Source organism: Amblyomma mixtum, chromosome 3 (genome assembly GCF_055824585.1).
Source record: "Amblyomma mixtum isolate Tamu chromosome 3, ASM5582458v1, whole genome shotgun sequence".
Taxonomy (NCBI): Eukaryota; Metazoa; Arthropoda; class Arachnida; order Ixodida; family Ixodidae; genus Amblyomma; species Amblyomma mixtum.
In genome coordinates this window covers 125,844,873-125,868,499 of record NC_143014.1, presented here as the reverse complement: position 1 = coordinate 125,868,499, position 23,627 = coordinate 125,844,873, and the positions used below count along the sequence as shown (strand labels likewise).

Here is a 23,627-nt window from a genome sequence, read left to right as displayed (position 1 = left end):
GAATGTTTTAAAAACATTAAAAGACATATTTAAATCGAAACTTGATCGTCGAGAAAAGGAGAGTACAGGAAGAAGAGTGCAGAAGAAGACCGAATGTAGCCTGTTCGTCCTATTCGCATTATTTAATTGCGAATATCTGTAGAAATAATATATTTTTTCACAATTTGCTGCGCTTGGTGCGCCAAAGAGAAAAAAAAAAGAAAAAGGAAACAATGAAAAGGGGGTGAAGTAAGGGTGCAGGTGTTTCTTTTTTTTTTTTTTCTTAAAGGCGTCCCTGTTTTCTCTCCGCAGAACTTCGCAGCACTGCTGCACCTAGAGCCGGCGTCAACCAATGAAGAGCCACATTCACAACGATTTTCGCAAATGAGAATAGACTACAGACGCCGGCACATTTCGAACCACAAGTGGCCAGCACACAGGTGCTGACAAATCGGGAGCAACCGTTGGTGTTTGTGTTGTGAATACCACCCTTGATTAATTGACGCCAGCTTTATCTTTCGTAATGCTGTAAATGCATGCTTGACGCTGTAAAAGGCAGGGCAACATTCCCCCCCCCCCCCCCCCCCCCCCCTGAGGTGGGAAAGGAAAGGTTCGAGTCGTTAATAACGGACCTTCTACCAAAACGACCCCAACCTGAGGAGGACATCGCAAGCGGAAAAGAGAGAACGCGGTATCATTGAAGCTAAGAAACCGTTAGCTTCAACGATACCGTAGACTCAAAATGCGAAGTTAGTTTCGTAAACGAAATAACTATGCAAGAACGAAACACAAGTAAGGCTAATGCTTGAATTTTCCCGAATGAACGTTCACCAACTTGCTCAATTTTCTGCCCTGCTATACGTAAGGCTCTTTCTTTCTTCTTTATATTAAACACGAAGTTTCGGACAGACATGCGGCGCAAAAGAAGTAAGAAATCGCTGCCACTTCACTTAAGCAAAGTCGCAGTGATTTTTCGCAGCCACAAGTTGTCAGTAGAATAAGGCTATAAGGCTACAAAAAAAAAAAAACATAGACCCCACTTTTGCTTTCTTTGCCGCTTCCGGTTTATGAGAATTCGAAACATCGCGGATTACAGAATAGTGAAGCGCTTCCGGAAATCAGGTGCAAAGCTTGAGCATAACGTTTATAGCCGAAATAAACGCGGACAGCAATCTCGCCAGTGGGATGATTTGTGTGGGCTAAAAACGGGCTTATTTCGCTCCCATTGCTGGTAAATCCGGTGAGATAGAGCAACAGTATAACACAATCCAGTCGTGGACAGAGCCCCTATTTCTTGCACGGGCGGAGTAGCTTTTCATTAGCCTTACGCCTCGAAGGCAAAATAGTAAAAAAAAAAACGACTTCACTTATTACGTACTCGGTTCCCGTCATACGAACTGTCCGCACTGCGCTTTTAATGAAAGCGCTGCAAGCGATGCAACATAACAGTGGCTAGTAAAAACGAAGAGGTTAAAGCTAAACGAAAGGTTAAACATACGGGCGGCACGTTTCGAGCGTTTGACTTACGGACGTTGACTTACGGACGTCGTTCTTCTATCACTTCCCCTCTCTCTTCGCCACTGTACAATAACGCCGCTGTGTCGAGAGCTCGACAGTTCTCGCGCTCTCAACTGCTCTGCCGTCGCAACCTTCCCTCGTCGAACCACACTTTCGCCCCCATCCCTGCGGCGCGCGCTCACGAGTCACGCTCAGGTGGCGACTCCCTCACGCTTCGCTGCAACTGCCGTCGTCAAATGATTTGAAAGGCAAGAAAGAACAAGGCAAAAATAAAGAAACGACCGGGCTCGTTCAGCTTTTACTGCCGCTTGACGCGGCTAACTTTTCGCCCCATCTTCCCTTTCGTTCTGCCCCTTCCTTGTTTTGTTGCAGCTCCCCTCCCTCCCCCTCGCGCCGAGCCTCCGTCTGGAACGAAAAAGAGCGACCAGCGGCGGTGTCGCGGTTTCCGTCGGTACGGGTGCTCGTTCGCCGGCTCACCCTTTTGAAGAGGCTGTCACGTTCGTCTCCAGCCCTGGCGTCCGCGGCACGGGCGACCCGACTCGCCGCTCGCAGCCCCGAAGGCGATGTGCCAACTTAACGGGTCCTCTCGCCCACGGCCGCCGATGTGGAGCGTGAATGCGACGCGACACGGCCGGGCATTATATGAGAGCGCCGGCCGTATCTCGCGCGCTCGGTCAACGCGCGTATCTCGTGTATTTCGCGCGCGGCGCACTAATCGGCGCAATGTGACGGAGCGGCCTTCCCCGCTTGTTACTGCATAAGCGAATTTCCGGCACCGCGCCTCTCTCTCTCTCTCTTTCTCTCTCACACACACTCTCTACCTTTCTGTACGTTTGTAATCGTCGTTGTTGCTCATGCATCGCCGGTTTCTACTTTTCTCCTTGTTTTTCCTCCCTTCAGTAAAAATTTAGCTATGCCTCCTGCTGTGATTGCCAGTGCTGTAGGCGTCAGACCTGCAATGGAAATGGAAAGTGGGCATTTTCAAAAACATGCTTGCGCGCGCGCGCACGCACGCACGCACGCACACGTAAACACACACACACACACACACACACACACACACACACACACACACACACACACACACACACACACACACACACACACACACACACACACACACACACACACACACACACTTAGACATACGCGCACGCACGCGCACGCACACACACACGCACGCACGCGCGCGCACACACGCACACACATGCACACACGCGCGCGCGCACAACATATTGTAAGAAAGACCGTTGGCGCTACCAGCGCTCAGCGCGTACGGAGGTGGTGGTGGTGAAAACTTTTATTTGGTGAAACAGAGTTTGGGAGCCACAGAGTGGCCCCGCTACATGGTCGGCGTCCCTAGTCCGGTACACCGCATGACGAGGTCCCGTCTCTCGCCCGTTTCACCAGAGCCCTTTGGGACTCAAGCGAGGAGAAGACGAAGCTTTGGCTTGCGCTCACGAACGCTGGTCTACTGCACAGCACCGTTCTAACAAAGACTGTGGCAAACATTATGGCAAAGATTATGGCCTCAAGCGCCAATAGTCTGTCTTACAACACGCATATTCAAACAGATTAAAAGGTAGTGTGGTTGGACAAATGCAGAACGACGAGCATAGCGAATTTTTCAGCGCGGGTCAATCTTGTAGAAGCGTGGTTGCGAGTATTTGCTTATATATATAACGGCATATCGACAATAAACTGCCGTTCAGTTCCTGAAGAGCGCCCTAAGACATTTCCTTGATCTGACGGATCGTCTGATGGCCCGCTATACGGCATCGCGCACCAATGCCTCCCACTTAGGAACACTCCCTAACGGGTGTCATAGGAAACTCTCATTTAGCTTCGAAAAAATAAGGACAGACATTACATATTCTTAACTTCATGTTGGCATGTGAAAAATTAGAGAAAAGCAGCTGTTATATGACACTTTGTATATTTGAGATGTTTATTTACGTCTTGCTGGTAATTATCCGGTTATAAACTATTTTCTTTTAAAATAATATCAGTATTGTAAAAAAGATCCATACAGCCGACGAGGGCTTCAGAAGACCGCCTTTATAGGTTAACAAAAAGAAAGCGCCTTCTATATGAATTTGTAATTAAAAGAACAAAATCCAGATTACACCAGAACCAGGTTGTCGCCCTTCGTTATGAAACCGGCAGCAATGGCGGCTACGCACTATCTAATATATTGTGATCGCTCCGATTGCGATAGCCTCTAATGAAGCTGTCTTATCTCCGAACTTCAAATAATGCCGCACTGAAACTTAGCACCAGTCGGTAATAAATAAATGTCTCGCAAGTGAATGCCAGCGACTCTTTGAACTCTGAACACCGACCGCACAGAGGGAGATCTCTAACTTTCTGTGGCCTCGCAACTTTGTAGGAAGAGATTCGTAAAAGCCGCGTAGCTCTTCCCTTCTGCCTCAAAGGCAGGTCATCACACAGGTGGGGGTGATATACTAGAATGCGCGTATAAGTAAATTCCCCAGTGTGGAGTAGATTTCTCTATAGGTAGTAACTACTCATCAGTATTCATCTGCATCCGAGGCCTGCGTTTCAGTGGTAGCATTCGTTCGAGCCTTAGATGAGTACGATTTTTTTCTTATCAATTGGATGCTGATGAGTAATTGCTCCTTCAGTGAACAGAAGTTATATTGGTCATACTCTGCCTTTAGGACGGAACCAAGGAGCCGTGGTGAGCAGTATACTACACCCGTAATCAAGTAGGCTGTGACTGAAATCGCTGCAGGGGCTTCGTGCGAAAGATTTTCGCCAACAAACGAATTTGATACTAAGAAATAAAATCAGCTGAATAGACTGAAATAACTGGAGTTATTGCGCGACGCAGGTCCCGGGTCGCTATTTAAAGTCGCTGTATTGGGGCCCTGGAGCTCGGCGCTGCTATCGACTGAAAACTCAGCGCTGCAGTGCTTGAAGCGGGCAGCAGGAACGGGAACATGTTTAATAAAACAGATCGAATTGCTCCATCGAACGAGGAACCGCGTTCTTGAAATTATTTGATGCACGCAGACACACACCACACGCATGCACATACAGACACAAACATACCTGCACACACAGATGCATGCCTGCACGCACAGACGTGCTTTCAAGCCATTCATTTATGAGCGCCGTTCCATTTACGGCAGGGTTAATATACACAACGTTATCATTTGCACCGAGTCCGGACGTTGTTTTGCCTTTGCATATACACCGTGGCCAGCCCGTAAGGCCAACCGGTTAGTGCACTTTGGTGGTCAAGTTTGCAATTATACATTGAAAAAAAAAAAAAGAAAAAAATTCTTCGTTCAAATAGCCGAGAGTTTCATTTCTGTCCCGAACTGCCCATGGCCGATAATGCTAAGCAAATTGGACGCGTTTCAGGCCGGCCCTGCGGAAGCGTCAATCAGTCAACGGGACGCGTTATCGAGAAATGGACGGGGCAAACCGCGATAAACATCGGAACAGATGAGTGACCTTCGTTCATATAGAAAGAGGGGAGGAATTGCGTGCTCGGCTGGCAAACGCGGCGTAGGCGAGCGAATCTTCCGCAAACTTATCGCCTCGGCAACAGAGGCCTCGAAAGCCAGTCCTTTTAGTGGTATTCAGCCCACAGACTGAACTCGCTCTGAGGTGGGTGTTGCGAAAGTGGTTTACTCTCGTAAGGTTCGACAGGCAATGGCAGATCAGCGTCTTTAGAGTGCAGAACCCAGCTGAAAGGTACACCTTGTTTCTTAAAGCGTATTCCATTCGGACCAATATGGACATATATATTCGTAAAAAAAATAAATAAAACATTCTCATTTGCCAAGCTTACACTGGGGGAAGGGACTCCGGAACTTTTTTTTTTGAAGTCGCTGGGGTATGACTTAGAGTTTCTATTATTTATTTATTTATTTATTTATTTATTCATTCCAAGTTTTATTTACATATTCAATTTTGTATTCCTTGTTTATATTTTACTATTTTGCACTATTCAAAGGTGAATTTATTAATGAATATAAAACGAAGTGAAATGGGCAGGCAGCATTATACAAAATGTACAAAGAGTAGTGATCAGCTGCATTGAAAAAGATTGTGCATAGTCTGTTTCAATCCTGCTATAACCATGTGTATGAGCAGGAGTCAGACGATAAACTGCTTTTGGGACCCGATTGGGTTAGATTACTGAAACTAAAAGCTTTACTACTGGCTTTACTAAACCTACTTGCTGAGCCCCACTGTGCTGTTTATTAATAACGTCCTAGAATTGAGACGTTTACCAGAAATGCGGTTTGACTGGAAATATGGCGTTGCCCATCTGGCGAGATGGTGGGGGAGCCCTGTTCCGGAGGCTTCCTGACTGTGGGCTGCGCGGTACACCGCAATAGGGAGCTCCGGATTATTTTCGAGTAATTGCGATTATTTAGCGTGCACCGAAATATCAGTACAGGCATGCACGCGGTTCGTTGCATGTGACCCGGATCAAAATGCGGCTGCTGTAGCGAGGTTCGAACCCATGGCTATGTGGTGAGCAGCACCGGACTGCCACGAGAACACTGAGCCACCGCGGCGGTTGCCAGCACTTTTACCTCTGCTTGCTGTTCGCGCCTTCCTTCAATTTTCTCATCGCAGTTTCCCTCACAATCGAAGAGCTGTATCAAACTGTCGGCGCTCGTAAAAGACGTCTCCGCTTGAAGGGGGTGCGAAAATGGGTGCCTCGTATTTCCGTGACCGACAGCTGCTCGGGTTTGGGAAGGTGGAGCCGATTCCTTAACTGCGCGAACACCTGCGTGCACAAGCACCCACATACGTAAACGACAGCAAGATGCATGGAGAGAAGAGCACGAGCAGCTTCATATTCAACGTCGACTCAGCCTCCCTTGCCCTTCTTTCAGTCTACGTGCGGCCGGGACTGTTTACAGCTGCGGTCTCGGTTGTGTCTGTGCGGGGAGGAAAACAAGGCAAAACAAATGGAACGAAGCAAGGCGCGACAGGGACAGAGAGAAAGGCGCGAGGAGAAACCTTGAATGGGCTTTGCATACAGGCCATGACGTACGCGTGAGGACGCGCCGCACGACTGCGGCCACAACGCAGTCGCGCAGCCGTTAGTCACCGCAATGGATGGCTGCGGGCCAGATATGGCGAGATATACGCCGGATATACGCCGTGCCCATGCGAGATTAGCGGAGAACGCGGGCGTCGACGCGGGAACATTATGGAGGCAGTGAATGAAGCGAAGATGACGAATCGACCGGCTGTCCTTCCTTTGACTTCGGATAACAATGCGGGCTCAGGTACAATAAGAAGCACAAAGGTATGTTCCTGGAATGCGTATTGGAGCATAGCTCAACGCTCCTGGCCTACCGAAACGCATGTAAACAATCCAGGCGCATGGTAACTATACAGTTAATATACTGACTATGCAGCGAGAGCGGCATCCGCACTACAGAACACACTCTCTCCGTATTCTTACTGACCGCGTGTCACCAGCCCCAATGGCAACGCCTTTCGATAGACAGCCGTTGGTCCGGGGTCAAAATACAAGGCGTATTAATGCGCCAACGAAGAGCTTCTCAGATGACGTGATTCTAATCGGTACCATGGCGGCCGCTGTCACCATGTTATCAGGCAAGCAAATTTATTGTCACCACTTCCAGCGAGTGCACTTCGCCTCGTGAAGCGTCAGCTGACGTCCAGCGCATGCGGTAAGCCTCATCGCCACCGTTTTCGCAGAACATGCATCGCGAAAATGGCGGACGAGTTAACTGCTCTCGACCAGCGACACGAAGGACTGCGGGACAGTAACTGTGTGAACTGCCAGCTTCTTCTATAGGCCCACGCAGCTGCGCACTTGGCCCCTGCGCACACTCGCCTCAGGAGAGAAGACGCCTTCTAGTTCGCAATTGTCTTTGAAGAATCGGGGATTAAAGCGACCAGCTAAAGTGCTGACACGGTGCACTGCGCGGCAGGTGTGTCCACAGATGGCGAGCGCACAGCTGGCTAAACAACGCTGGCGGTGCTCCGCGATAATTTTCCCAAGGTATGGCCACACTTGCATTATTTAAGGATTTTAGCCGTACAGTGTGAAGCTACCTGCGCACGGGGAAATATGAAGTGTGCTCAAGCCAGTGAAGTGAGTTCGCCGAGCCCAATTCGAGCCGAGTGCTTTCTGGAGCGAGTCTCACTAAGGTTATATTGAAATGAAATTTAAGCGCACACGAAAAACGCACACAAGAGGAGGATACACGCAGGACAGGCGCCTGTCCTGCGTGTATCCTCCTCTTGTGTGCGTTTTTCGTGTGCGCTTAAATTTCAATTCAATATAAGCTATGCACCATCTAGCCCAAACAGAAGTTTTGTTAAACTCACTAAGGTGCGTCGTTCAAGTCTCACTCGCTGAAAGTGACCCTCGCCCTTGACGGCATTCGTGCAGTGACAGCACTCATTCAAAATTTTTGAGGTCGGGGTTATCGGAAGCTCAGAAACATTATCTTCAAACACATTTCAGTGCTTGTTGAAGCAGTGCGTCGTTAACTTTGTGACTATTTTTGTGCAGGCACTCTTGACAGTACCGAGATGGCGGTCCAGAAGGTCAACACACCCTGGCAAAAATTTCCTTAGACAGTCTATGACTGTCCATGGACTTCTGTCAGTAAAATCTATAGACAGTCTTTAGACAATCTGTAGGTTTATGGCCATGCACTAGTGGTAGACTTTTGTCGATAGACAATCTGTAGACTATGAATAGACAAAATGAAATGTCTATAAAAAGGCAATAGAGTCTATAAGATATCAGTAGAGGGTCTATAGGCCATTTCTATAAGGGCAGGCTTCTCTTCGGGCTTTACCGCCTTGCTGGTTACTATTGCAGACGGAAAGAAGATAGTAGGAAGAAAAAAAAACTAGGAAAAACAGAGGGAAGATGGCATGAAAAGTAAGCGCACCTATAACATTTTTTGTGTGTGTGCTTCGGTTACTCTTGTAACCACTTTCGTGGGTATTTCTGCGATGCAACATTTTTCCATTTGTAAACATTTGGGGGCGAAGATCCAGCGCTGTTACTTCAGCTTTGAACTGACGAGGACTAGCAGCCATTTGTTTTTTTTTTGTTTTTCGGGGGGGGGGGGGGGGGTAGTTTACCCAATGATGATAATTATGAATAAGAAGTGACTGCGGGCACAAAAGGTTTAATTTTATAGGATACGGCCGTAGAACGCATTCAAAATGCATGCTGTCGACATGCGTATCTTTTCTGTGTCTCCCCGCCGCGGTGGCTCAGTGGTTACGGCGCTCGGCTGCTGACCCGAAAGACGCGGGCTGGATCCCGGCCGCGGCGGTCGAATTTCGATGGAGGTGAAATTCTAGAGGGCCGTGTGCTGTGCGATGTCAGTGCACGTTAAAGAACCCCAGGTGGTCGAAATTTACGGAGCCCTTCACTACGGCGTCCCCCATAACCTGCGTTGCTTTGCGACGTTAAACCCAACCAAACCAAACCTTTTCTGTGTCTCATGTTTCTATTTATTGACTTACAATGAGTTCTACTGAAAGCAGTCTAACCCTCCTCGGTTTTCTTGAAACTGCAGCGGGTAATAGACCCCCAGAGATGGTATGCCTTTGGACGCCATCAGAGCGCATTTTAGATTCTGATCGGGAAATCAGCAGCGACGTAAAGAGTAAAGATTGTGATAATGAATTATCAGCGATTTGACAACGCGGCCAAGAACCATACTGTCGACATTTCGAATCAATGCAAAATTACAACTCAAGTGATGGGGACAGAAAATTGAAAAACCTACCAATGCAGAAAAAGTGAAGCAATGAAGTTGCTTCATGTGAAAACTCAAATCTCTGCCACTTGTCATTCGTTGTCGTTTGACCATTTTCCGTTCGAAATTTTTGCACTTCGCATTTTTTCTCGCCTTTTTTTCATTTAGAGCAGCCAGCCTGTTTTTAAAAGTTTCTTTAATATGTATCAAACACATTATTGGGCGCACTCTGGCAACAAGAGGAGAAGGAAAGGTGGCATCATATACTGCTTTGACATTCTGCTTTGACATTACATTATCTTTACTTGCCTTTACAGTCATATTTAAAAGTCGTGCATCAATGGTTATCCGGTATTCACCTCTATGCTGACGCAAACAAGTGTGCATTATTAATTTTCCTAATACCTCACCATGTAAGCATCTGTCGTTTATCAACTTTCCGCGATTCCTCAAGCATGCTCTGCTAGGTACCTCGGGGTTACATATGACGCCTGTCTTTCCTGGTGGGCACATATAGATCAAGTTGCTACTAAAGGAGCTCTGAAAGTCGGAATGCTGCGTAGGCTGAGCAGCCCCCGTTCTGGCATGCGAAGACACTCTCTTCCGATGATTTATATACTTAGATACGCCCATCTTTGAATTTGGCTGTGTTTTAATGCGAAAGCGTTACTAGTCCCACTACGAGAAAAGCCGGCGGCCTCTATTTCTGTGTGTATGCGTGCGTGCGTGCGAGCGGGTGTGTGTGCGCGTGCGTGCGTGTGTGTACTCGCCGATGGTACAGCAAATCCCAGCGACGGCAAAAAAAAAAAAAGGGTGACGTCATCAGGCGGCCGGATGACGCACACAGCAAACCGAGCAACACTCCTTTGGACAATCCTATACATGTCGTTCGACTATCTACTATACCCGCCACTGGTCGACCTCCATGTGGCGCCGGTTTTCCCGACAACATTTGTACCAAAATTGTGACGCAACAGTTTGTCGTACAGCATTCCGGGTGGTGCCATGCGATTGCTCGTTGCATTCAGATTAGACGTGCTAGTCAAGTTAGAGGCTAGCTTGCCACACGGATTCGAACCGTTGACATATGCACCTTCAATTGTATGTCTGCACAGACTTCCTTTTTTCTTCCCTTAAGACGAGGTTGGGGTGTCCACCGAGATAAGAGAGAGTTAGTGCGCCATTTCCTTTCCTCAAAAACAAATTTTCGTATCAAGGTTGTGTTGAAACCTTTCGTCGTACAGCGTTTCGGGTGGTGTCATACGCATGTGTGTGGGTGGTGTGCGTGGGTGTCAATGCACCTAGGCACAGCAATACTTTCGCATTCCCACAAGTAAGCAGTCATAAAGCTGGCTCACATGCAAACGACTGAGCCAACTGAGCGATTGAACGGCGCGTCGCGGCGAAAAATCTCCAACCTGTTGGAACCTCGTCGCTTTTGCCGGTCGTACCTCCGCCACGGCTCAAAACAGGTTTTTGCGCCGCGGCGACAGGAAACGCTAACGTTTTCGCTCGCATGCGAAACTCACTTTAAGTGCCTTTGCCTAATTCGGGATACTTATTTGATTTTGTTATTTATTTATTTAAACTGGCACAAACCATGGACGCCGTAAGCCCACAAACATCGCAAGATCTTGCTCGGGGTTTACCCGTCAGAATATTGCTTTCACACTCGCCGCAGCTGATCACACCTCGTGTTAAACAGGAGCACACTCTCGCACTGTTCATTGAACAACATCGTCTTCATCAACTAATACTACTAACGAACTAACCTCGTCGCCGGACGGGCTGATGACCCAGCAAAGCAAAACCATGAGCCAACCAGGCTAAAGACATGATTTCGCACGTCTACTCGGTTGAACTATATGCTAAAACCCTACCACTTGTTTCCTTTTTTCTTCGCTGCATATTATAACGATGCTTATTATTGCTCATAAGCGAGCTTTATACTATGTGTCGTGTGCACATTGGAATATTTATGAGCATTGCATTCTGTGTTCGGTATTTTGAATGAGTGGGAAGCCAGTTTCACTTTCGCGTATCCAGTTTCCCGGTGACTTCTTCCTCTTTGTTCACTCATTGCTTCCCGTCCTTCCGTTTATTCCCCTCTCAACCTACCCATGCCCTGCAGCTGTGCTTCATTTGCTCCCAGGACATTCGGCGTTGTGAAGTGCGCTTACGTACCGCGAAGGGCTAGTGCTGCAGCATATGACCTTTAGTGAGAGCCCTCCCTAATACAGGTCTAGGGTCATCGGGAAAATCGAGGAGCACCCTTGTATTTGCAGGCGCAGACCATAGTATCGCAGAATATATGGGGAAGTTATAAAAGCCGCACCAAGTGCATCTACATAACTTTAAGCTTTTAGAGAAATGCGTAATTATCTGAGAGACATTTTCGCTTCCCATGTCGTTTCCCCTCTAGTTCATTTCAGTCGTTTCCCCTTCACAAATATACGTGCACTTAAGGTGACACTGCATGCTGATTTGAACCGAGTGCGTACACGTTCTCTGCGACGTACTGCATATAATAGTCCACTGAGGGGTGTTCGGTGAACCCGCAGAGCGCGGCATATACCAGCAGAGCGTTCTCCACGGAGTTGTCGTGGCCGTGATGCAGAGATAGTGACGTGAAAGGGCTTACGAACTGTAAGAAGTCACGATTTGTAGCAAACTCGCTGTAACGATACCCTAAACAAAGAGAGGCGTGAGACCGTTCCGAACACGTACGGCCGGTAGAGCAACTTCGAGTACACACATCGCATTCTTTTGCGACCGAATCCTATCTGATGACAACCACCAGCCGCAGCCACTGGCAACTCATTCCAAAACAAACAAACAAACAAACAAACAAACAAACAAACAAACAAACAAACAAACAAACAAACAAACAAACAAACAAACAAACAAACAAACAAACAAACAGAAAACGTTTTCTTAAGTGCTCACAGCGAGCATTTCCTACTGAACCTACAACAAATCATCAGCTAGTAGACAGTACCAGCAAGCAATAAAAGTAAAACGATCTAAAAAGAGGGCACCGGCGATGGGGGTCACGTGATCCGCACTGCTGACCCTCCGAAAAATGTCTCCCCTTAGGACTTCTGCAAGGCCTGGGGCCGAAGTTCCTGCCCGTCACTAACATCGGTGCTGTTGCCCGGGCACTTTCGATCCGGATCGAGTCGGCTAAGAACGAACTCAATGCAGATCCGTTGTTGCTAGGCGGCCAGTTTCGATCGCGATCGAGACCAATCCCCCTCGACGCCAAGCCGGTTACCGAAGCGCGATCGGGATTTTCGATCCGGATCGGGGAACCGTCGCTGCCGCTCCGTTGTTGTGTTGATACTCTCGACTCCGCGCGTCTGCCTTGGCAGTGGTACCCGCTCTCACGGGTCGGAGGACGTGTTTTGTGAGTGTTCGCTATGGAGGCTGTCGTAGCTGCGTCACAGCCGCGGAATTTGTGGTCAGAGAGAGAGACATGGGTACTGATTGACCTCTGGGAAGACCGACTTGACGACCTGAGGCTCCAAAAACGCAACTCCACGGTATACTGCGAGATCGCAGAAGCGCTGCGTGCCGCTGGATTCGAGCGATCTGCTGCGGAGGTTCGCCACAAAATACGCAACCTGACTCGGACGTACAGGTAAGTACTATGCCGTTCCTTGCCATACTCTGCGATCGACGTCCTCGCCTGAATATAGAGCCTAGCGTAGACAGAAGTGGAGCCCCGTCGATGGATGCGAGCCCTGCGCATTTCATTTTTACCCGCCGAGGTGCTATTTCTTGCTGGCACAATACTATCACTGTCACGTTAGCCACAAAGAGCCACGCTGGTAGTTTATTAAACTCGGTCGGCAGAAGGCCTATAACCTTCAAATTGCGTCGACACACGTCGGCTTTGGCTTCGTCTTATCGTGTCGGTTAAAAAGGAATTCGCTAGCACGTGCCCTAGTCCTCCTTCAGGTTTGCGGCGTGCAGGAGCGCAGTCAAGAGGAGGAAGGAGAGGGAGATTGGGGCTAAAATCCTCTCGAAATGCAGTCGACAATGGCGCCCATTAGTGGCTACTGGCAGTAACGCAGGTTTGCCCGTTACGTCACAGTCCTCCCGATAGTGAACCGTGCATAGCGTTCACACAGCAGGTCGGCGCACGTGGCGATAATCGTATTATAGAAACCCGCAGACTTTCTCTGCACTCCTCGTTCGCCAACATGGCTGGTGCTGCTACGTCGATGCAATCGGTGTATTCATCAGTTGACTAACATACCTGTAGTTTTGGGGCGAAAGTTAAGAAACGAAGCGCAAACAAAAGACAGAACTTATAACGGACCTTTTGTTGCGAACGCAACACTCCGACAGCCAAAGTGTGAAGCCTCGGGTGGCCGCCGTAGCTACACTTACATTGTTTCAATTGGTCAAAATGGCGGTGACGTTAAAGTGCGCGAATTTCAAACGGGGTCAATTCTACTTTGGCTAGTAACCATGCAACCAATTAAAGGGATCGTATAGTGGTGCTCCAAGTAAGTGGGACTGAGTTTAGTTAATTGCTTAATTAACCGATTAGCCTAATTAACCTTTCTAGTCAGACCAGATAAATAAATAAAACCGAGTAGGAAATTGGTCGAGTTGGGGCATCGAACCAGGGTCCCCGGAGTGCCAGACGAGCACGCTAACCACTCCGCCATGCCAGCTCGATGGTTTGGAATGAACAAAGGCGCGTCTAGTGAATACGGTGTCTTTATTCACTCCCATCTTCCTCCCTTCCCGTTACGGCGAGATTCAGGTGTCCACCGAGATATGCGAGACAGATACATTTCCTTTCCTCAAAAACCAATTTACCGACAAGAAAGGCGTAGAGCCGAACGGGCGATGGCGTTCTGTGGACTCCCTGGCAGCGTTGCAAGCATGGAGGAAAAAAAACTGAGGAGGGAGCGTCCGGCGACAACCTTGAAGCCTAGTCTTAACAAGTAAAGATATAGCAAAAAAAAAAAAAAGAGTGTGTCCCCCCCCCCCCCGTGATCGCACCACGTGATAGCGTGCGGTAAAGTCTAGCCCCGCTGCGCGCGCGCATGCGCCGATTAGCGCGGCAGATTAACTGTAGATCAACTTCCTTGCTGTAGACGACCGCGCCGCGGGTCGCGCATACGCGCGCACTAAAACATACCGAAATCAAAACATAAAGGACCGGCTCGGAGAGCGAAAAACTGAGGGATTAAACGACTTCAAAACACTCGGCTTGCGAACGCTGGCCGCGTGACGTCATGCTCCCTCCTTAGTTTTTTTTCCTCCATGGTTGCAAGACGCTGTCGCGTTCCACTCTTAGAGGCGAAGCTTAACATCTTAACCAAACATCAGTGGCACAAGCAGCCACACCGCGCTTAAGGCTTTCGGCTCACCGCACTTTAGGCCAACAAAGTGCCCCCCTGAATTTTTCCAGTAGCGTCCTGCGCATGCGCCGAGCATCGTTGTGGGCCATTTTTGCCTGGCATTCCCGGTGAAAATGGCGGTAAAGTTCGCTGCAGGTACTTTTTTTTCCCTCTTTTTGGCGTCCACCGACTGTCATGACGTCGCCACACTGACTTCACACTTTTGTAAACCGGAAGAGGTCGACGCTTTCGCCCTTTATACTAAAGCGTTTCTGACATTTCAGTTGGGGGTTGAACATCTCCGCGCTGCTCCTTCCGCTCTTTCTCGATTTCGCGCCTGCAGCCAAAAGGAAAAGATGGAGAACAATAGATCGACAACAGTACGGTCGAAAGCCGCTCACTACTGTGTTCTTCGCGACGACGATGTTTGATTCACGCAGTTTTTACATGTGCGTAAATGCTGGCAGCTGAGCCAGCGGGCCGAACAAACCCGATCGCGCAGCCAGTGAGCAGGACACCTGGATCATTTTGGGGGCAGGGACAAAAGCAACGTGAGGAAGTTCTCCAGGTTTCTGCGTATTCTGCAGGCATTTTAGAGCGACAGCTCTATTGGATACAAAATTCGATTTCCGTGTCGCTGCGATCCTTGGCCTTGACTGACCTCATACCTCTTACTCCTCTTTCATCTCTTCTCCTCGTATTTTCGACGCGAATCCAGGAGCCCGCTCTTTGACCACGTGATAGCGTACGTGGTCAGCCGCCGTGGGGTTGCCCGGGGTCGCCTTACGCCCGGGCAGCATACGTTACATCGAAGACTGTAAATGGCCTCCGCGAGATGCGCTTGGTCCACCTGAGCCAGGCATACGGACGCTCCAAGGTTCGTGGGAAGCGCTGCTGGCCCAGACGAACTGAAAGGCGCGTATCACACCATCCGCTCTCAAGTTACCGCAAGCGTCGCAGCGACGCTCGCCGTAATGTGCGGCTGGCCCAGCTGCTTGCGTCTAACCTTGACCGCCGCCAGCGCATGGGAAGGCAGCTCTCGTCGCATTGATGAGCGCTAAATCCGCCATGCGGTTAGCTTCGGCCGCTTCGGCTACTGCGAAGTTTCAACGAGAGCTTGGGCTCAACCAGTTTAACAGCAATCTTGTGCAGTGAAGAGTTAACACTTAAATGCTGCGTGTAGCCAGGTCATAGATATCGCTCGACCTGGGGGTGTAACCGTGGTTAAACTAATGCCGAACTTTTTGTTATTTTCTTGTATTTTGCTTCTTTTATTCTGTAATACGCCCTCCCTTTCATTTCTCTCTAGCCCTACCCGAACAAGTTTTCTGGCTACGCCACTGGCGGTATGTAGCAAATACAGACGCCCGATATTTTACAGGACCTACATGAGAACAGACCAGGCAACTGGCTCGGAAGCTGGCGACTGGTCGCACTTACAGAGGATTCATTCCTTCTTCGGGCCGTCGCTGCCTGTCAGTGCTCCTTCCCTTGCTCAGAAATCGGGCTGCAGTGACTGGACCAGAGTGGAGCATGTACGTAGTTTGTACCTGACTGTTGTGTTTCGAAAACCGTTGCTAACTGCTTTTACTATCGTTCTCACATTTTCTGGCTGTTAAAAAAAATGCACGAACAAGTTGAGCAATCAGTGAGCCCCCCAACGCTTTCCCTGAACCTATGAAAAATAATATAATACTCGTTACAAAGTTAAATAAGCTTTCACGTATTTTAATTACCTCCTCAGCTTACACGATGCAATCTACTGTTTTTACAGCTCACAGATAACATGGGACGTTGCCACAACAGCACTGACAGCAGTCATGCTACCACGCAGTCTTCTTGTGATGGCATCCAGGCCTACGAACAGGCAGGAAGCAGGCCGAAGAATCCTGAAGGGACATTCGCCGGAAGTGCTTCAGAAGCGGCTGAAGACGGGCCACTAGCAGACCTACCATCTCCCCAGCTCCAGTGGACTACACGCAAGAAAAAGCGCACTGCAGCCATGTCAGAGTTCGAGAAAGCTCTACTTACAGAGCATAGGCTTCTACGGACGAGCTTTGAGGTAGCTTATGCTAGGCAACTCGATATCACCGAGCGGCACTTAAAGCTACAGGAGAGGTTGGTCGATGCAATCACAAAACCATTCAAGTCTCCTTAAATAAATGCGTTCGCTTCACTGTTGGGCCCACTCTATGTAGCAGCGAACAATAGCAGATCGAATCGTAGATCCACTCGTGTTTGTGGTGTCCGCGGTACGATCTGGCTGGTTACATAAAGCGCCGGTGATTCTGCCGTCGGAGATCGGCTGAACGATGGGCTTAATAAGTTCTTCACAAATGTTGTTGGGTGCACAGCAGACGCGAATCGCCATCACAGCATTCTCGAAGTTGCACTCGATTTGTTACATGGTGAGCCTTAACCTTGCCTTCATCCCTTCAAATACCATCCTCAACTACTTCTCTTGTTTTCGACAGGCAGTAGTGCAGCTCTTCTATTTCCTCCTCCGGAATGGCTCTATGGCTGAATGGTCTGACCCAATGCAACGCCAGAAGATAAGATTCCCTTCCCTTGAAATTTACTTAAACATTGTGGCAGATTACTTGCCGTCAGTTACCCACGTTTAGTGTCTGATACAAGTCAATTACATCTTGATTTCCAGTAGGGTATCATTAACTTGAATTCTTCATCTGATCAGCGCTGCCTTCATTCTGTCTCTTAATATTTTGTCTAGTACGGATTATTTTGGCTAGGGCAGTAATGCATATGGAGTTACGCTGCTACTTTAACAATCTTACGCCGACATGCTGAAGACATTGCCGTCTTTGTGTCGCACTATGAACATCTTAATTCTGCCCGGGCTTAATTTTTTCCTTGCTTCGTTTATTCTTCATGTGTGCTTTGGCGCTTGCTGAATTTCCTCTTCATAATAATTGCCTACGTTGCACACATTTGTTAATTCACTTCTGCACTTCTGCTTGTTTTTATCTGTGAGTTTCTAGACTTTCCTTCTATAGTGTTTCTTGACAAGATCCTTTGAATCCTAGGAGAGCCTCCAATATATTGCCCAGTGTCATCATCTTCTACTTCTGGACATATTTCACCGCAAACTGATTTCGTTAACGCTCCTCTTAGTTTGCAGTAAAATATAACTAACGGAAGAGCCCTTCGTTGTCTGTTTTCATCGTGATTTGATTTGGAAGATGAAGTCACAACATAACGTGTCGCTATACAAAGGTTGGCATGTAACGCATTCCAAGGATTTAACAAAGATTGCGGTAACGTTGCGTGACTGAAACTGGCGGAGCGTTGCTGGCAGTCGCCTAGAGCAATCATGACTATCCTAATTAATTGGGCCAAATTAATAAGCTGACCTAAACGACAGGAGCTACGCTGAAAAGCCTCAGTTAAAGGTTTGTCTTGGTTGGTAAAGCATTTGTGGTTTATGCCGTGGTACGCCTAGATTACCCCACTGCAGGAATTCATGCAGGCTGTTCAATGCATTTATGTCATCCATACGTAAGCAACATCGAAAGGAAGGTTGTCACTGAAGAAATCTTTACGCACTCTTTTCGTTAAGTCACTTGTAAGCACCCACGATGCAGCAGCGATGACGTAGCGTTTGCGACATATGCACTTAGAATCCTCGCCTGTTGTCGACTTCTCGGCGCAAGCATTTGTTCTTAATTTCAGTTACTTTCCAATAGTTTCACGGGTTCGAAGTAAGGTCGGACAGGCGTATGCAAAGAACTAGGAGCGTAGTGTTGAAAAACCACTCACAAAAATTACCACACACGAAGAAACGAATGCGGACACTACAAACGAGTGCAAGAACGGGCAAGGACATGTGCTACGAGGTAGGCGCGTGCTCGATGGCAGCAGAGAACGAATCAAAAAGAAAGGCAGTCTGCGCGTTCCAAAAGGATAAAAAGCTGCGAACTTTGAAAGGAGTCTCTCTCTCTGGTCATCTCGTGAGGATGCTGCGCATTCATAAGCGGATAAAATTTATCTCTCGCATGATGTTTTTATATAAATAATTGCTTTCCTTTGATATGATGGACTGCGTACGAAATTAGTGCCCCTTTTTAGCACCGCTGTTTCATTCCATTTCATTTCATTTATTTTACCCTCAGGGCTTTCGCATTACAGAGGGGGTTGCTAGTGTCGCACTAATTGCGAGCTAACTATTACATGATCAAGTGCCCTTTTCATAAGCTTCTTATACCTGCACATGCCAGGACACTGCGGGGTATTGGGGGTGTTTGTAGTTGCAGGCTTCAGCAGTCGGTGCCGTCGCTTCGGCGGACGTGGTTGCTTCGACGCGCGCTTGTTCTTTTAACCTTTTCTTCGGCATCTATTTCTATCGAATCCCTTCTGTCTACACGGGGCAATGATAGTCGCTAAGTTAGAGCCAATCGACAGGCCCCCGCACTTTCCTTCTTTCTTCATTTTATCTCAGCAGCAGCGCTGTAGGCTCGCGCCGGCGCAAACAGCCTCAGCGCGCCGCGCTTCAACTGTCCACAGTGGCACCAAACAGCCGAATCTCACTCAAGCCTCTATCTTTCCGCGTGTGTTTTACTTGCTGGAGTTTTCTTGTTGCGTGAACAGACGGGCGGACGGAGAAAAATCTGCCCACAAAGAGAGGTGAAAGTGTAGACGTTAAATGCATTCTCGCATTAATAGTGTCCAGTGCTTGGAGCAAAACTGAAAATATGAAACATCCACGAAGGGCCTCACTGCCATCTGCGCTCGTCACAGGTTTTGGTAGGTTCCTGTGAAAACCTGTGGGATTTCTGCATGATTTTCCATGCATGATGTTCAGCCCTCTGATAATCTTTCGCTCACCTAGATTTACTTTAAATAATAACGACAAAAGAAAACCATCATACTGCCGCAACCTACTCTGGGAGCAATGTGCTTGCAGTTTCAATCCGGCAGCAAGCACTCATATTTCTTTATATTTTTTAATAAAAGAAAGCTTGCCTTCTACGGGGTGTATGTGTGTGCGTGTACGTGTGTGTGTGTGCGTGTACGTGCGTACGTGCGTGTGCGTGTGTGCGTGTACGTGTGTGTGTGTGCGTGTGTACGTGCGTGTGTGCGTGTACGTGTGTGTGCGTGCGCGCGTGTGTGTGTGCGTGCGTGTGTACGTGTGTGTGCGTGTACGTGTATGTGTGTGTGTGTGCGCGTGCACGTGTGTGCGTGCGTGCGTGTGTGTGCGTGCGTGTGTGTGCGTGCGTGCGTGTGTGCGTGCGTGTGTGCGTGCGTGTGTGTGCGTGCGTGTGTGCGTGCGTGTGTGCGTGTACGTGTGTGTGTGTGTGTGTACGTGCGTGTGTGTGTGTGCGTGTGTGTGTGTATGTGTGCGCGTGCGCGCGTGTGTGTGTGTGTGCGTGTGTGTGTGTGTGTGTGTGTGTGTGTGTACGTGCGTGTGTGTGTGTGTGTGTGTGTGTGTACGTGCGTGCGTGTGTGTGTGTGTGTGTACGTGCGTGTGTGTGTGTGCGTGTGTGTGTGTGTGTGTGTGTGTGTGTGTGTGTGTACGTGCGTGTGTGTGTGTGCGCGCGTGTGTGTGGGGGGGGGGATGCAGCCTGCACTCGCTGCGCACTGCCGTGTCCATTGCGCGGCTTGCTCCGCACATCCTGGGACTCCGCCGGAGCTAAGGCGCGTTTCCGTTAGTCCTCGTGCAGGTGGCGGGCGCTCTTCCGCGTTACGAGCGTTTGCGTAGTGCGCGACAGATTGCGAAACGCAAAAACGCCAAGGCTTTGAGATTTATGCGGCTGCGTGCCAAAGCAGGTCCAGCTGTTCTAAATTATTTCGCGACGTTCGTTCCGCTAGGCCCCCCCTGTCGCAGCAACTGCGCGGCTGCTTTGCGAACACGACAGGCGCAGCTAGCGTGCCCTTATCGGTCGCACTTCCCGCCTGCGATGGCACGCCAAGCTTTTTGGTCAAAATGGATGGCACGAACCTCATTATGCGGCTTAACAGACGTCGTTTCTATACTTCCGCTTTCAGTGTATCTACCTAAAGCTTCAAAGCTAACCACGAACAGATTACCAAACTCTTGAGATTGACATTGTAAGTATAGAGCAAATGCTTTGCGAGAAGTTTCGAAGTATGACAGCAACATTATAGCGCGAATGGTGTAATTCCTCGAATATAACGACTCCGTTACCTACGAGCAAGCTTTCGACATCAGCATTTCTGCCGCCGATATACGATAAGTCTCCGGTGCACGAGTGCACATAGCGCACACTCAGCGCCAAGCCCTATAGACCGTTTACAGCGCGCAGTTCTTCCGTTTGAGACCAGATGGCGCCACACGTGCGCTTGGAACACGGCGCCATTACTGGCCTCGTAAGTCGCCGGCGTGTACGTTTCAACGCAGCAGTGGAAATTTCGCGGGTGGTTGCCGAATGTGTTCTTTCTACGATGTTAAAAGGTAGAGGAAACACGCGCTGTGTTGTGGATTGCAGGAATTGCGACAGAGAGTTAAAGGTGCGGGATGTGGCCGTTTGCAAGCTTCACGGAACCGAACTGGACAAGTAGGTAAAGCCAATGTTCGCGCCCATTCGACACGCACCCTTTCCGAACTGGCGAACGCAACAAACACGTTCGCGAGCGCTATAGATAGCTAATAAAAAAAAGGTTTCGATCTCGGAAAATCTGCGAGGGTAAGTGCACAACACAGCCGCATGAAGAAGCTGTTCCGCCACCGAAACCATGACGGCGTGCTTTCAGTTGTTGTGCACTGTCCTGAGTCCCCATTGATCGTAAGTGATGGTGTGTGGCCATTAGTAAAGGGAGCGCCCGAAGCCGAATTAGGAACGAAAAAAAAAAAGTCGACTTGCGCTCCTACATGCTGCTGCTGTTTATTGTGCACCGCACTGCCGTGCGAGCCGACAACGCTTACCGTCAGTCCGTGTATTACACGCCGTCTTGGTGCTACTGTTCAATTTCGCTCCAAGAAGCGCGGTTTCCGTGGACCGTATTCGGATTACAGCATTAGGTTTACGGCTGCTGTGCTGGGCGGTTGTCACTTGCTCGCGGTCCATGCGCGACAGTCACTAAAAGTGACTTCGCACGCTCAGAGTGAAGCTGATTAATTACATCCAAAGAGACCATGTCCGCATATCGAGCGCACCAAAATTTTTTATATGAGGCTGACGTTATTGTGAAATTGGTCTAGCATGAACGCGTTGCCATGCACACGCTATAACAATTATATCGCGGAATCCTCCGAAATGATTGCACGCCAGCTTGTGACGGCTGCTTGATGCATGGTACAGCTACCATGATAGTCAACCTTTGTGTGTCTATTTATTTTTGTCGCTTTTCTATGTTTAACCAACCAGTAGGAAATATTTCAGGTTTCCTAAGCACCGTTAACAGGTTGTAAACAAATGCATACGATGTGCATGTGAGCGTTTTACAGTAGTGTCTGCATGCAGGTACACAATAGGACAACGACCTGTAAGGCCGCAGGAACATTCAACCTTGCCGTTTTATATAATCACAATAAAAAAACATTAAGCAGAGCCTTCAGCGCATGCAAAGACAAGCATTCAGGCGATCTGTCCGTTGGCTCGAAGAGGCGGAGAGCTCAGCGGCTCTACGCGACATGAAGTCCTATCGCGTTTTCACGCCTGAAGTGATCAAATTAAGGTTCTCACATGTCCTTCCAAGCTTTGGCCACACCATAGTGTCGTCTTTCCTCTCCTCTAAAACCGTATCAGCCGAAACACTGCCTGTCGGAACCGAACCGTCCGACGCAGCAGCCTTCGGGACGAGGCGCGCGCCGAGCGGTCAGGAGGCGAGTAATGGCGGCGTGATCACGTGATCAAAGATGGCAGCCCCCATGATACGGCGCTGTAAAGCGTCTATAGCGTAGGGACGACTGTACTGAAGTGTGTGTTGCGTGAGTCACCGGTAAACACTTATGAAACTTCCAAAGAGGCATGAGATATAGTTTTTACAAATAGTCCAGTCTCGACGCTACTTTGTGCAGCTCACTGACTAACAGGCACACGTGACAGTCTCCATTGAGTACTTATTGGATGCGGTGCTGTTACGGTCCATTGCTGTTGGTTTCAGTTCTGACTAACGGTGATTTTTATTATCCAGCACACGCTTTCAACTTGCGCTCTGTGGATAGATGACCTTGTTGGCTGAAGAAACACCGTATACAGGAACCAACGTGCTCTGGCTTTATTTCTGATTCAATAAGCATAGCGAAAAGCAGGGTGCACTTAGACATTCTCGGTTCCAGTGAATCCGAGTGAAGTTTGGAACGTTTATATTTTGTTATCTCAGGGTTACATCCTCAACGCACATCCGCAAGAGCTTGATGCTCAATCCACACCGTCGTGCCACTTTGCACACAGCGTGGTACAGGATGAAATTTTTTACTTGAGCATATTTTATACTTTATTTATCATCATCTTTTGCGATGCTTACGCATACTCGCGCACTTTATGCGTATTCAGGCTGCATGCGCCCTCAACTCTGCACCTTTTCGGCTCCCTAGCTGTTTGCATTCATCGCATTGTAGCTCCGAGTCCTGACCATTCATCGTGGACGTCTCTCACCAGAAAACAGAAAAACAGAACGTCTAGTCTTGGGCGTAGACGTAACTGAAGTGATGCCCGCATGTCGCGACAGAGTCGCATGCAGACGAGAACGAGGAACACGGGACAGAAGTTTGCACTGAGTTTCTCGTTGTTGACCGTTGGCTCCATCGGGTTATCCACAATATAATATGCGTCACAAACTAAATCAAGCTGCTCGACCTATAGCGCGAAAAAACCCGAATGGTAAGAGGGCATCTTTCTTCGTGGTTACGTACTGCGATGTCTATGCATGTCGACAACGCCGGGCTGTCACAAATGCCATACTTTTCCCTGTGGTAACTGGTAACTTACGAGGAATGCTGTCGAAAGCTGCATTTACTGCATGGTTTTCCCGAAGAAAATAAAGAGAAAGTAACTGGAAATGTTGCGCGCATTCGGACGTCATTTGCGAAACCTAT

At 48.7% G+C, this 23,627-nt stretch overlaps 2 protein-coding genes across 3 annotated transcripts in view; one reads left to right on the top strand and one right to left on the bottom strand.

Moving 5' to 3' along the window:
• Positions 1 to 23,627, bottom strand: part of LOC149351755 (uncharacterized) — a 94,520-nt gene that overhangs the window by 13,801 nt on the left and 57,092 nt on the right. The window lies entirely within an intron of this gene.
• LOC149351756 (uncharacterized) lies at positions 8,677 to 16,787 on the top strand. Its single transcript, XM_089581091.1, has 3 exons — positions 8,677 to 12,891; positions 15,993 to 16,146; positions 16,386 to 16,787. The coding sequence occupies exons 1-3, from the start codon at positions 12,671 to 12,673 to the stop codon at positions 16,767 to 16,769; spliced, it is 759 nt and encodes a 252-aa protein (XP_089437217.1). The 5' UTR covers positions 8,677 to 12,670; the 3' UTR covers positions 16,770 to 16,787.